Here is a 13,332-nt window from a genome sequence, read left to right as displayed (position 1 = left end):
CGTTGTTGGTAATTAAGCCTACCACTGTTGTGTCGTCCGCAAACTTGATGATTGAGTTGGAGGCGTGCGTGGCCACGCAGTCGTGGGTGAACAGGGAGTACAGGAGAGGGCTCAGAACGCACCCTTGTGGGGACCCAGTGTTGAGGATCAGCGGGGTGGAGATGTTGTTGCCTACCATCACCACCTGGGGGTGGCCCATCAGGAAGTCCAGTACCCAGTTGCATAGGGCAGGGTCGAGACCCAGGGTCTCGAGCTTGATGACGAGCTTGGAGGGTAGTATGGTGTTAAATGCCGAGCTGTAGTCGATGAACAGCATTCTCACATAGGTATTCCTCTTGTCCAGATGGGTTAGGGCAGTGTGGTTGAGATTGCATCGTCTGTGGACCTATTTGGGCGGTAAGCAAATTGGAGTGGGTCTAGGGTGTCAGGTAGGGTGGAGGTGATATGGTCCTTGACTAGTCTCTCAAAGCACTTCATGATGACGGAAGTGAGTGCTATGGGGCGGTAGTCGTTTAGCTCAGTTACCTTAGCTTTCTTGGGAACAGGAACAATGGTGGCCCTCTTGAAGCATGTGGGAACAGCAGACTGGGATAGGGATTGATTGAATATGTCCGTAAACACACCAGCCAGCTGGTCTGCGCATGCTCTGAGGATGCGGCTGGGGATGCCGTCTGGGCCTGCAGCCTTGTGAGGGTTAACACGTTTAAATGTTTTACCTCTGCTGCAGTGAAGGAGAGGCCGCATGTTTTGGTTGCAGGCCGTGTCAGTGGCACTGTATTGTCCTCAAAGCGGGCAAAAAAGTTAATTAGTCTGCCTGGGAGCAAGACATCCTGGTCTGTGACGGGGCTGGTTTTCTTTTTGTAATCCGTGATTGACTGTAGACCCTGCCACATACCTCTTGTGTCTGAGCCGTTGAATTGAGATTCTACTTTGTCTCTATACTGACGCTTAGCTTGTTTGATTGCCTTGTGGAGGGAATAGCTACACTGTTTGTATTCGGTCATGTTTCCGGTCACCATTGCCTGATTAAAAGCAGTGGTTCGCGTTTTCAGTTTCACGCGAATGCTGCCATCAATCCAGTTTCTGGTTTGGGAATGTTTTAATTGTTGCTATGGGAACGACATCTTCGACACATGTTCTAATGAACTCGCACACCGAATCAGCGTATTCGTCAATGTTGTTGTCTGACGCAATACGAAACATATCCCAGTCCACGTGATGGAAGCAGTCTTGGAGTGTGGAATCAGATTGGTCGGACCAGCGTTGGACAGACCTCAGCGTGGGAGCTTCTTGTTTTAGTTTCTGTCTGTAGGCAGGGAGCAACAAAATGGAGTCGTGGTCAGCTTTTCCGAAAGGAGGGCGGGGGAGGGCCTTATATGCGTCGCGGAAGTTAGAATAGCAATGATCCAAGGTTTTGCCAGTCCTGGTTGCGCAATCGATATGCTGATACAATTTAGGGAGTCTTGTTTTCAGATTAGCCTTGTTAAAATCCCCAGCTACAATGAATGCAGCCTCAGGATGTATGGATTCCAGTTTGCAAAGAGTCAAATAAAGTTCGTTCAGAGCCATCGATGTGTGTGCTTGGGGGGGAATATATACGGCTGTGATTATAATCGAAGAGAATTCCCTTGGTAGATAATGCGGTCGACATTTGATTGTGAGGAATTCTAAATCAGGTGAACAGAAGGACTTGAGTTCCTGTATGTTTTTGTGACAACACCACGTCTCGTTAGCCATAAGGCATACGCCCCTGCCCCTCTTCTTACCAGAAAGATGTTTGTTTCTGTCGGTGCGATGCGTGGAGAAACCAGCTGGTTGCACCGACTCCAATAGCGTCTCTCCAGTGAGCCATGTTTCCGTGAAGCAAAGAACGTTACAGTCTCTGATGTCCCTCTGGAATGCTACCCTTGCTCGGATTTCATCAACCCAGTCAAGAGACTGGACATTGGCGAGAAGTATACTAGGGAGTGGTGCACGATGTGCCCGTCTCCGTAGTCTGACCAGAAGACAGCTTCGTTTCCCTCTTTTACGAAGTCGTTTTTTGGGATCCATTCCGTTGTCCTGGGTGAAAGGCAGACCACAGGATCCGCTTCGCGAAAGTCATATTCTTGGTCGTACTGATGGTGAGTTGACGCTGCTCTTATATTCAGTAGTTCTTCTCGACTGTATGTAATGAAACCTAAGATGACCTGGGGTACTAATGTAAGAAATAACACGTAAAAAAAACAAAAAAATGCATAGTTTCCTAGGAACGCGAAGCGAGGCGGCCATCTCTGTCAGCGCCGGAAGTAGAAACTACAGTATACACATATGAGATGAGTAATGTAGGTTATGTAAAAATTACATAAAGTGGCATTGTTTAAAGTAACTAGTGATGCATTTATTACATCCAATTTTTTATTATTAAAGTGGCTAGAGATTTGAGTCAGTATGTTAGTGATGGCTGTTTAACAGTCTGATGGCCTTGAGATAGAAGCTGTTTTTCAGCCTCTCGGTCCCAGCTTTGATACACCAGTACTGACCTCGCCTGAACAGGCAGTGGCTCAGGTGGTTGTTGTCCTTGATGATCTTTTTGGCCTTCCTGTGACATTGGGTGGTGTAGGTGTCCTGGAGGGCAAGTAGTTTGCCCCCGGTGATGCGTTGTGCAGATCTCACTACCCTCTGGAGAGCCTTACGGTTGTGGGTGGAGCAGTTGCCACACCAGGCGGTGATACAGCCCAACAGGATGCTCTCGATTGTGCATCTGTAAAGGTTTGTGAGTGTTTTTGGTGACAAGCCAAATTTCTTCAGCCTCCTGAGGTTGAAGAGGTGCTGTTGTGCCTTCTTCACCACGCTGTCTGTGTGGGTGAACCATTTCAGATTGTCCGTGATGTGTATGCCGAGGAAATTAAAACTATCCACCTTCTCCAGTAGGTCGTCTCGTCGTTGTTGGTAATCAAGTCTACCACTGTAGTGTTGTCTTCAAACTTGATGATTGAGTTGGAGGCGTGCATGGCCACACAGTCATGGGTGAACAGGGAGTACAGGAGAGGGCTGAGAACGCACCCTTGTGGGGCCCCAGTGTTGAGGATCAGAGCGGGGTGGAGATGTGGGGGGGGGGCGGCCCGTCAGAAAATACAGAACCCAGTTGCGCAGGGCGGGGTCGAGACCATCTTGAGCTTAATGACGAGTTTGAAGGGTACTATGGTGTTAAATGCTGAGCTGTAATCGACGAACAGCATTCTTACATAGGTATTCCTCTAGTCCAGATGGGTTAGGGCAGTGTGCAGTGTGATTGCGTCGTCTGTGGACCTATTGGTGCGTTAAGCATGCATCCGTCATGCCGCGTTTCAACATTGCAGGCTGGTGGTGGTGGTGTGATGGTGGGGGTGTGTTTTCATGACCCACATTGGGCCCTTTGATAAAGGTGGAGCAACATTTGAATTAATATCTGAACATCATTGCCAATCAGGTGCATCCCTTCATGGCAGCAGTGTATCCATCTGCAAATCGATTTTTTCTGCAGGATAATGCCGCATGCCACAAGGCTAGGATTGTACAGGAATGGTTCCACGAACATGGCAGTGAATTCAGCTTACAGCAGTGGCCTGCGCAGTCACCAGATCTCAATCCAATTTAGCATCTGGGGGATGAGATGGAACAAGCTATTTGGAGTAGAGATCCACTACCAGCCAACTTGACACAACTGTGGGAAGTATTGGTGTCAACATGGGCCAGCATCCCTGTGGAACGCGTTCGACACCTTGTAGAGACCATTCCCCAATGAACTGAGGCTGTTGCGAAGGTAAACGGGGGTGCATTTCAATGTTAGGAAGGTGTTGCTAAAGCTTTGTACACTCAGTGTATATACAGTATATTATCTAATGCCTGTGACCCCCATCACCCTCTTCCAGGTTCATTAACGCATTACCTTCTTTAACTGGGTCTTCTTCTCACTGCACTCTGCTAACATTTCCCCAAATCCCCCCCTCCCTCCCCAGACACAGATGGGACACTAACCCCTTTTCGGTAACTAGGATTTAATCTGAAATAAACATTATAAGGGAAAAGCATAAAGACTGCATCAACAAGAAGTCACTCCATCTGGCCTCTAAAAGCACCCTAATATCAAATAAATATAAAACAGAGCAGCTTAGCCAGAAGCCAATACACATGTCACTTCTTCATCTACTTTCTCAAAGATACATGGATTTAAAAAGTGACAGAGAAGAAAGGCCCACACTAACCCTCCCTTACGCTGGACACAGTCAGGCTCCTAAACATCTTTGCAGTATTTTTGTGTGTGTGTGTGTGTTATTTCTCACGTTATTAGCCAAGAACATTCTTTGAATTATTACAAACAGCCAGAAAGAACTTTTGGATATCAGAGTCGGTAGCTCACCAGCATTACGACCAGAAAAACAACTTTCCTGAATTGGATTCTTTGTTATTTCTTAATTCCATTATATTACTTTTAGATTTGTGTGTATTGTTGTGTATTGTTATATATTACTGCATTGTTAGAGCTAGGAACACAAGCATTTTGCTACACCCACAATAACATCTGCTGAATATGTGTATGCAACCAATTTTAATTTTTTTATTTGACCTTTATTTAACTAGGCAAGTCAGTTAAGAACAAATTCTTATTTTCAATGACGGCCTAGGAACAGTGGGTTAACTGCCTGTTCAGGGGCAGAACGACAGATTTGTACCTTGTCAGCTCGGGGATATGAACTTGCAACCTTTCGGTTATTCGTCCAACGCTCTAACCACTAGGCTACCCTGCCACCCCAAAAGAATAAAATTAGATTTGATTTGAGGAAATGTGAAGAGAATGCAATACAACACAATATATGCTCCTCCAAACAAGCATCAAGTTTGCACCACAAAGTTTCCAAACCCAGTGGCCCAACAATGCAAGACTTCAGGGAATGCTTGCAAAGCAGAGGTTTTGAGAGGTCAATGAGAGAAGTGAAAAATTATTCCTTAGTTGTTCATTTTCTCTAAATTTAATGGCACAACATAGACTTAAGCCAATGTCTTAAGTAGCTGAACATGTTATTACTCCAACCTTGTGAAAAACAACTTTATAATAAAAGGAGTGCTTTTGATTTGACAGCCTGTACACACGCAGTTCGGCGTGAGACCACCGTTAGAACCAATGACGTGTTTCTGCGCATTAGCTTAGCTAGCCGAACATCGCCATGACATCGACTACAAGCATGATCTGGGATTTCTATTGGAGAAGCAGTTTCTACACATCTTCATACTAAACCATCTATGTTTGAACTTTCACCCTTCCGGAGCCACCAGCGTTCGTTCTCACAGCTCAATAGAGGGAGCGAGAGGGTCTGTAGTGTAGGGAGGCCTTATTTAACATTTCATCCGCTGCACAATGCTGTGTGTATTTGTGTTTGTCATGCTTGGACTTTCTGCTTAACTTCTGTCGGTCGTGTCACTGAGGAAGGGAGAAGCGTGACCGCTGAGTAACGCTCAGACTCACATCCCCTCCCCTGAGGGGAACCTTGCTGAGGGAGGGGGGTATCATATAGAGACGGACCTTTACTTAAGTGGCCTGTGTTAATCACCCTTATCTCCCTCAGTCTGTAGTCTGGACCACCCTGACATGAGCCCTGCTAAACTCACAAGAGACAGGATTGGAGGGAGCGAGCAAGAAAGTAGGAGAGGAGAAGGACAGAGCCAGAGGGAAAGCAAGAAGGAGTGGAGGGGTGGAGGAGTGTGTGTTTGTGATAGTCCATCACTCTTCCTTATGAGGTGCAGAGCACCTGGTGCCTGAGTAGAACCAGAATGAGTCCATGGGGCTGAGAGGACAGGAGTGTTTACGAACACAGTCTGCTAACGTCTGCTGCTACGGGCTCAAGCCCGTAAATGATTGGCCCATGTAATTGAGCAGTAAAACTCCAGGGCCCCAGTCTTCACACACTAAAAACAGCTCCCCGCAGGGCTCTGCCTGCCCCAATGCTAAAAACTTCCCTTCGCAGGTGGCCGTTAACGGGAACGTGACGGAAGGTGGTGCACATGAGGACTTCATTAGAGGGAACAGAGCAGTTTAACTAAGCAACGCTCGCAGCACCTCTACCTTTATTTCTAGCCATTTAATAGTTAAGTGACTTAACATACCTTCCATGAATTATCCCTTCAAAACATTTCCAGGTGTAATGTGTTCGGTAAGAACATTACCTCAGACACAGGTACCACTGACCAATACAAACTTGACCCATTGAAAACCCTGATGGGTTCCAGGTGGCAGTGACCAGTGAAGTGAGGCAGTGATGACCGGCAGGTAGTGGTTACCACAGACATGTGTAGTATGGTTATTCATGCCACAGCTGCTGTGATACATACAGTGGGGGAGAGGGGGACAAATCAAGGTACCTACCTGGACAAGGCTGATTTGTAGTGGTTGCTGGGGGTGGAGTAGTCAGATCTAAAGCAGGGAAGGTCCCATTCCTGGATCTAAGAGGAAGAACAACTCACTCACACAGCGTCAGCAACGTCAAAGCATGAGAATGTTTATTTAATGGGAACAATTATTGTACTTATATTGTGATAATGCATAATCTTGTATCCAGGTCCAGAAATAATGACATGTTTTACCATGAGTTTAGTGGCTGAAGCGTGGTTCATGACCTTATACCCCATGCGTAGTCTCCTCTGGTTCTCACAGTAGGCTTTCCAGGAGTCCTCGTTAAAGCCATAGTTAAAGTAGTCCAAGAAGTGCGAGTCTAAACACAAACACAACCAAAAGCTGAACAGACCGTATCACAGACCATTCATCAGCCAGGCCTGAGTTTACACCTGCAACAGAACACGCACATACATAATCTCACTCCAGGGTTTCCGATGTGACCCTGGACATTTGTCCGACAGCATTTTAATTTACTGGATATTTGAGAAATGTATCGGAACCATATGCATTGGGCGTCAACCCACATTGCTCAGAATGACAGAAATCACATTTAGATTATGGTAATTCATCTTAACAGGACATGCAAGTCAAGGATGCAACAACATGTGTCATTCTTACTGAATTCTGATGTGCACTTTGAAGATGTTGGAATAACAGTCCACATTTACTTTCTCAGCCATAGTAGAAAAGTGTACTGATTCGATTGGTCAGACTGTCGAGAAAGAAATGGCCTTTTCCGAACAGACTCTGGGCTAGTTGTAGGATGATAGATCCCAAATTCATACAACCAGTGGGCCTAGGCTCCAAAAAAACCTTTGAAAATCAATGAGTTTGATGCAACAGATCAGAACATTTAGCTTAAAATGTTGATAAACTATTTCTTCACAATATGAGCGCAACAATGCACACAAGGCAGTAGGCTCTGCACAAATGTTTGTTCCATAATGCAATTAGCAGGAAAACAACTTTGTCAAAAGCACACCGCAGATGCAAGCGGTTTCAGAGATGAAAATATCCGTTAGAAATTTAGAAAGAGGGGAGATATAAAGATGTAACAACTAGCATGGGTTGCTAATATGAATAGAATTGTGCTTTGGCTACTGGACAATGAAAGAAAACCAGTAGAACATGAGAGAACTAGTCTTCTGGTTTCAATGGCATATGGAAATCTTTATTAAATAATTGCCTCCACAGATATGGTCTGCTTTTTGCTAGGCTACTTTGAAGCAGGGTAAGACACGCCTCATAATGTGTAGTAAAACGTTCAGGTTTCAAACAATTAAGTATGTTTTCAAAATGCATACTGCCTCCAGGTAATTACAAAGTGATGTGTGATGTGCTAACGTGCTAATGAATCCTGCCTTCTGTTGCCTATGCATTTGAATGGCAAATGGGAAGCGCGCTTCAATTACCAGGAGAAAAAAAAGTGAATTTTAATCGTGGCCATCAAAACATTTAACACACGATTGCATTTAGAAATGTTGAGCAATGACTGGGATTATAAAAGCATGTTTCACTCCAGCAGCAACGACTTAGCTGTTTGAGGAGCTGTAGCAGAAACTCTCAGCTCTCGCGCTGTCTGACAGATTTTCCGCTTAAGGGCTGTGTGTGTGTGTGTGATAAATAAGATGCATAATGAATATACACACAGCAATTTAATTCCACTCAATTATGCTAATTATCCTAGAGACCGATAAGCATGACCAGCCAAAAGCATTATTTCAAAATAAAACATTTTTGGAAGGGGGGGCACAATTGACCAGCATCAATTTTATTTATTGGTTTTTCTATTATTATTATATTTTTGTTTAATTTATTTTTAAATCGGCCAAAAGCCAGCTATTACAGGCGGAAACCCAGCTTCACACCAACCAACACACACACCACTTACCATGCTTTCTCCATGGCTTTTCCTCAAAAGACTCCACGTCGACCTCCAACACAGGGATTCCGTTAACACTACCCTGTGCATCCACGTCCACTCCTTTGGCTTTGGGGCAAACTGCACCAGAGATGACAGGACACACAGTCAGTGACACATTCACTTCACACTCTTGCCACTACAATTAATGAGGGTCTGGATGGGTAAATAATGCGGCATTCACGTGCTAGTCGGAATTAGGAAACTCTGACATTTCCGACAAGCAGGTGAACGCGGAACAAGCATGCACTGACACATACATGACCTACAGTGGGGCAAAAAAGTATTTAGTCAGCCACCAATTGTGCAAGTTCTCCCACTTAAAAAGATGAGAGAGGCCTGTAATTTGCATCATAGGTACACTTCATCTATGACAGACGAAATGAGGAAAAAATATTGAGAAAATCACATTGTAGGATTTTTAATGAATTTATTTGCAAATTATGGTGGAAAATAAGTATTTGGTCACCTACAAACAAGCAAGATTTCTGGCTCTCACAGACCTGTAACTTCTTCTTTAAGAGGCTCCTTTGTCTTCCACTTGTTACCTGTATTAATGACACCTGTTTGAACTTGTTATCAATATAAAAGACACCTGACCACAACCTCAAACAGTCACACTCCAAACTCCACTATGGCCAAGACCAAAGAGCTGTCAAAGGACACCAGAAACAAAATTGTAGACCTGCACCAGGCTGGGAAGACTGAATCTGCAATAGGTAAGCAGCTTGGTTTGAAGAAATCAACTGTGGGAGAAATTATTAGGAAATGGAAGACATACAAGACCACTGATAATCTCCCTCGATCTGGGGCTCCACGCAAGATCTCACCCCGTGGGGTCAAAATGATCACAAGAACGGTGAGCAAAAATCCCAGAACCACACGGGGGGACCTAGTGAATGACCTGCAGAGAGTTGGGACCAAAGTAACAAAGCCTACCATCAGTAACACACTACGCCGCCAGGGACTCAAATCCTGCAGTGCCAGACGTGTCCCCCTGCTTAAGCCAGTACATGTCCAGGCCCGTCTGAAGTTTGCTAGAGAGCATTTGGATGATCCAGAAGATGATTGGGAGAATGTCATATGGTTAGATGAAAACAAAATATAACTTTTTTGGTAAAAACTCAACTCGTCGTGTTTGGAGGACAAAGAATGCTGAGTTGCATCCAAAGAACACCATACCTACTGTGAAGCATGGGGGTGGAAACATGCTTTGGGGCTGTTTTTCTGCAAAGGGACCAGGACGACTGATCCGTGTAAAGGAAAGAATGAATGGGGCCATGTATCGTGAGATTTTGAGTGAAAACCTCCATCCATCAGCAAGGGCATTGAAGATGAAACGTGGCTGGGTCTTTCAGCATGACAATGATCCCAAACACAACGCCCAGGCAACGAAGGAGTGCCTTCGTAAGAAGCATTTCAAGGTCCTGGAGTGGCCTAGCGAGTATCCAGATCACAACCCCATAGAAAATCTTTGGAGGGAGTTGAAAGTCTGTGTTGCACATCAACAGCCCCAAAACATCACTGCTCTAGAGGAGATCTGCATGGAGGAATGGGCCAAAATACCAGCAACAGTGTGTGAAAATCTTGTGAAAACGTTTGACCTCTGTCATTGCCAACAAAGGGTATATAACAAAGTATTGAGATAAACTTTTGTTATTGACCAAATACTTATTTTCCACCATAATTTGCAAATACATTCATTAAAAACACTACAATGTGGTTTTCTGGATTTTTTAAAACTCATTTTGTCTGTCATAGTTGAAGTGTACCTATGATGAAAATTACAGGACTATCTTATCTTTTTAAGTGGGAGAACTTGCACAATTGGTGGCTGACTAAATACTTTTTTGCCCCACTGTATGTGGCCTAGGTGAGGAGTGTTTACCTGATGCATGTGTTCTCCCTGCAACCTTAATGATGAGATTAACAGGCGTGGATCCAAAGGCACTACACAATGAAAGAAAGAAAAAGAAAAACATACACCGTTATCATCATCACCACCAAGGGGACACACACTGAGAGACATGCTGCCTCCATGACTCTGGGCAATGTGCTTTGAAGAACCCTGAAAGTGACATGGGGTGAGGAGAATAAGGCATGCTGCCAAATATGCATACTGTAACATGGAACCATAATCATGACTCATAAAATTATCTGAGAAAGGAGGGGCAACTGCAACTGACGTCCGTCGCGCTGACAGTCAGGTGAAAAAAAGCTCTCTTCAAATGGTTTTTCCATCTAACAGTGTACAGGGTCTGATATGTAATGTTCTTTTCAACTCAAATTGGATCTTCAAAACTAATCCAGATTGCAGGACAGTAACACACTGCTGTATTTAACACATTGCTGTTGTCTAGACTCTCACCTGAACGGCCGAGACGGGGCTCCAATGGTTACACACATGTCATCATCATCATCATCCTCATTGTCGCTGTCACTTTCTTGGTCTTCCTGACCTGTATCCTGGCATTACAGAAACACAAAGACAAAGATGGAGACAACATACATTCATAAAAGCATTACATGCATCACACACACAGTTAGTGAGGAATATGCCAAGTAGCAAGAAGGGTTCTGAGGGAATCCATGGTGGGTTTCCATCAAAACAGAAGAGTGTTGTTTATCCCAGGTTGACTCCTCCATAACCCTGAGCAGTACCTGCTTCACTACTTCATTCTCATGGACCTCAGCAGTCGGCTTGGGCTTTGCATTGTGAAAAAAAGATAACATCACTAGAAAAACACAGTCAGTTTAGATCGAGACTTTTGTAACATTTGAAGAATAGAGTACAGGGGAATGTTACGAGATTTGCATAGAGGGATATTACTTAACTTGTCTGCAGACTGCATACTGTACATTTCCTTGTAGTAAAGTAAAGTAAAGTAAAAGTAAAATGACAGCCTATTGCTTGAAGAATCCCTAATGTAAATGTAATGGTTGAGCAGCTCAAAGAGAGACTGTTTGATTCTGAAAACGCTGCGTTTACTATGAGGCAATACGTTTTAACAAAGCCGAACACAGCGACCATCATAGCCCCTATCTAATGGAGCCTTAGATCCACTTTCCCACGCTCACAAACAAACAGCGCCAGTCGGGCCAAGGATTTAACGAGCATCCAAATAGTTCTTAATGTTCCACTTGACTGGCTGCACATTTCAGGCGTAGCAGAGTGGCGTCAGACGCACACACAACCCAGAGATAACAATATTGCTTAGTCATTATTGAGCAGTGAAAAGTACATTATATCTAAAGGCTTCATTAATAAAGCACAATTGGTCCTAATGGGGAATGAAGCCACCAGCCCATCTCATTCTGAATCAGTTCACTGCTTACTGTCGTAAGTGATCACTCATGGTCAAAATGGTCTGAATGCAAGAATCATTTAATGCAAATAGGGGAGATGAAGCTGGAGATCATAAAACAGGTAGGGTATAATGGCAAATATTTGTAGAATCGGTACTGTCTGACTCAGAGTGAATACTGTGCATATCTGTTGTGAATCTCAAAAAAACATAAAATAGAGTTGTGATGACTATATTATTCACGTAGACAACTAAAAAGGTGTAATTTGTGTAAAAGACAATTTATGCTTGCTTCAGAAATACGGAGGGCGTGACGCAATTGCAGAGCCTCAGCAGGCCAAATCGAGCATCGCCGCGCGTCTCCCAAATTGTGTAACAATGCGAGGACTCCGTAAAGGTTGTGTAAATAAAAATAAACAGACAAAAACTCTGCTCTACGAAGCGCAAGAAGTATGAATGCGCTGACTGACTTCTGAAGAGGACGAATGCCTTACGGCCACTGCAGATTTCGAATTGACTATGCAGAGCCTTGAAATCGCTCAAAATATTTGTGTACCACAATTATGAATGTAAGTCTTTTACAAAAGGAAAAATTTGACAGTGTAGTCTAGTAGTATCCACGTCTGATTTTCTAGTACGCTAAGTGTGTATTTGAGATCTAGGTAACCCACTGGACACAAACTGGATGAATTAACATTGTTCTTGAACCAACCTCGAATAGACTTGAATTGATGTCTGTGCCCAGTGGGAATTGATGAATTGAGGATGGAATAGGTGACTGTCTGCTATGTACAAACAGAAGTTTAACAGTGGGTGTTTTACCTGTCACCATTAGATGCCTCTTCCTCTGCCTTCTCCTCAATCACAGAGAAGAGCCAGTATCAACATGTTTACAACATACACTCAAAATCAAAACAGACAATATCAAAGTGGTCTCAAAATATCTAAATGCCAGAACTCAATTGTTCTTTGTGCTTGCAATTTTATCTAATAGTCACTGGACATTGTTCTCATATTCACTCCCTACCCCAAAAAAGTTACAGGAAATAAGCAGCAAGAGAAAACAACCCAAAGTGTCGCACTGTCAACGTGGTACGCTGTCGCACGTGCTGTTTCTGGTGTTGTGGTTAGCTTGCAAGCTAACAGAAATTTGACAGCTCATCATTTGCCAGACACAGAATGGTAACTTAGCCCTATAAAAATGTAACTATTTGAGAGCTAAATAGTGTCGTATCTGTTTTGACCACCTCCATATAACAATTATTCCTCTTCATAGCCCCTGCTTGCATCAGAAGCTTTGTCATTTTCTTCTGCGGACATGTCTCTCCAAATTCAGTCACTTCTTCTGAATCACACAACTTGACAGTTACTCCAGCAAATAAAATAAATCGCAATGAAATACCAGTTATTTCGCCAAACTCGAGGTTTTCACAGCACATATTTTCAAGTTTCAAACTGTTAGTTACAACGGTGAAATTAACACAATTACGGAAAGGACCGCGTGTCACCTTATCAGTCAAAAATAGTGACAGTTTACTCTATTACACACACACACACACACACACACACACACACACACACACACACACACACACACACACACACACACACACACACACACACACACACACACACACACACACACACACACACACACACACACACACACACACACACACACACGTTTCCATAGC

General features: G+C 43.9%; 1 protein-coding gene across 10 annotated transcripts in view; it reads right to left on the bottom strand.

Moving 5' to 3' along the window:
* Positions 1 to 13,235, bottom strand: part of LOC118392478 (pre-mRNA 3'-end-processing factor FIP1-like) — a 51,066-nt gene extending 37,831 nt beyond the window's left edge. For 7 of the 10 annotated variants that reach the window (XM_052460047.1, XM_052460057.1, XM_052460054.1 and 4 more), the window contains exons 1-7: positions 12,886 to 13,235; positions 10,702 to 10,799; positions 10,222 to 10,283; positions 8,837 to 8,881; positions 8,304 to 8,414; positions 6,601 to 6,728; positions 6,383 to 6,459 (exon numbers count right to left, since the gene is read on the bottom strand). In XM_052460047.1, coding sequence (XP_052316007.1) covers positions 6,383 to 6,459; positions 6,601 to 6,728; positions 8,304 to 8,414; positions 8,837 to 8,881; positions 10,222 to 10,283; positions 10,702 to 10,799; positions 12,886 to 13,077 — 713 coding nt within the window. In that variant the 5' untranslated portion in view covers positions 13,078 to 13,235. Of the gene's footprint in view, positions 1 to 6,382; positions 6,460 to 6,600; positions 6,729 to 8,303; positions 8,415 to 8,836; positions 8,882 to 10,221; positions 10,284 to 10,701; positions 10,800 to 10,994 lie in introns of all 10 variants that reach the window. The other 3 variants (XM_052460065.1, XM_052460080.1, XM_052460061.1) reach the window with 3 other exon arrangements.
* Positions 13,236 to 13,332: the final 97 nt, after the last annotated feature.

This window comes from Oncorhynchus keta, chromosome 1 (assembly GCF_023373465.1).
Source record: "Oncorhynchus keta strain PuntledgeMale-10-30-2019 chromosome 1, Oket_V2, whole genome shotgun sequence".
NCBI classification, from domain to species: Eukaryota; Metazoa; Chordata; class Actinopteri; order Salmoniformes; family Salmonidae; genus Oncorhynchus; species Oncorhynchus keta.
The sequence above is the reverse complement of the archived record's forward strand: the minus strand, read 5'-3'. Positions and strand labels throughout refer to the sequence as shown.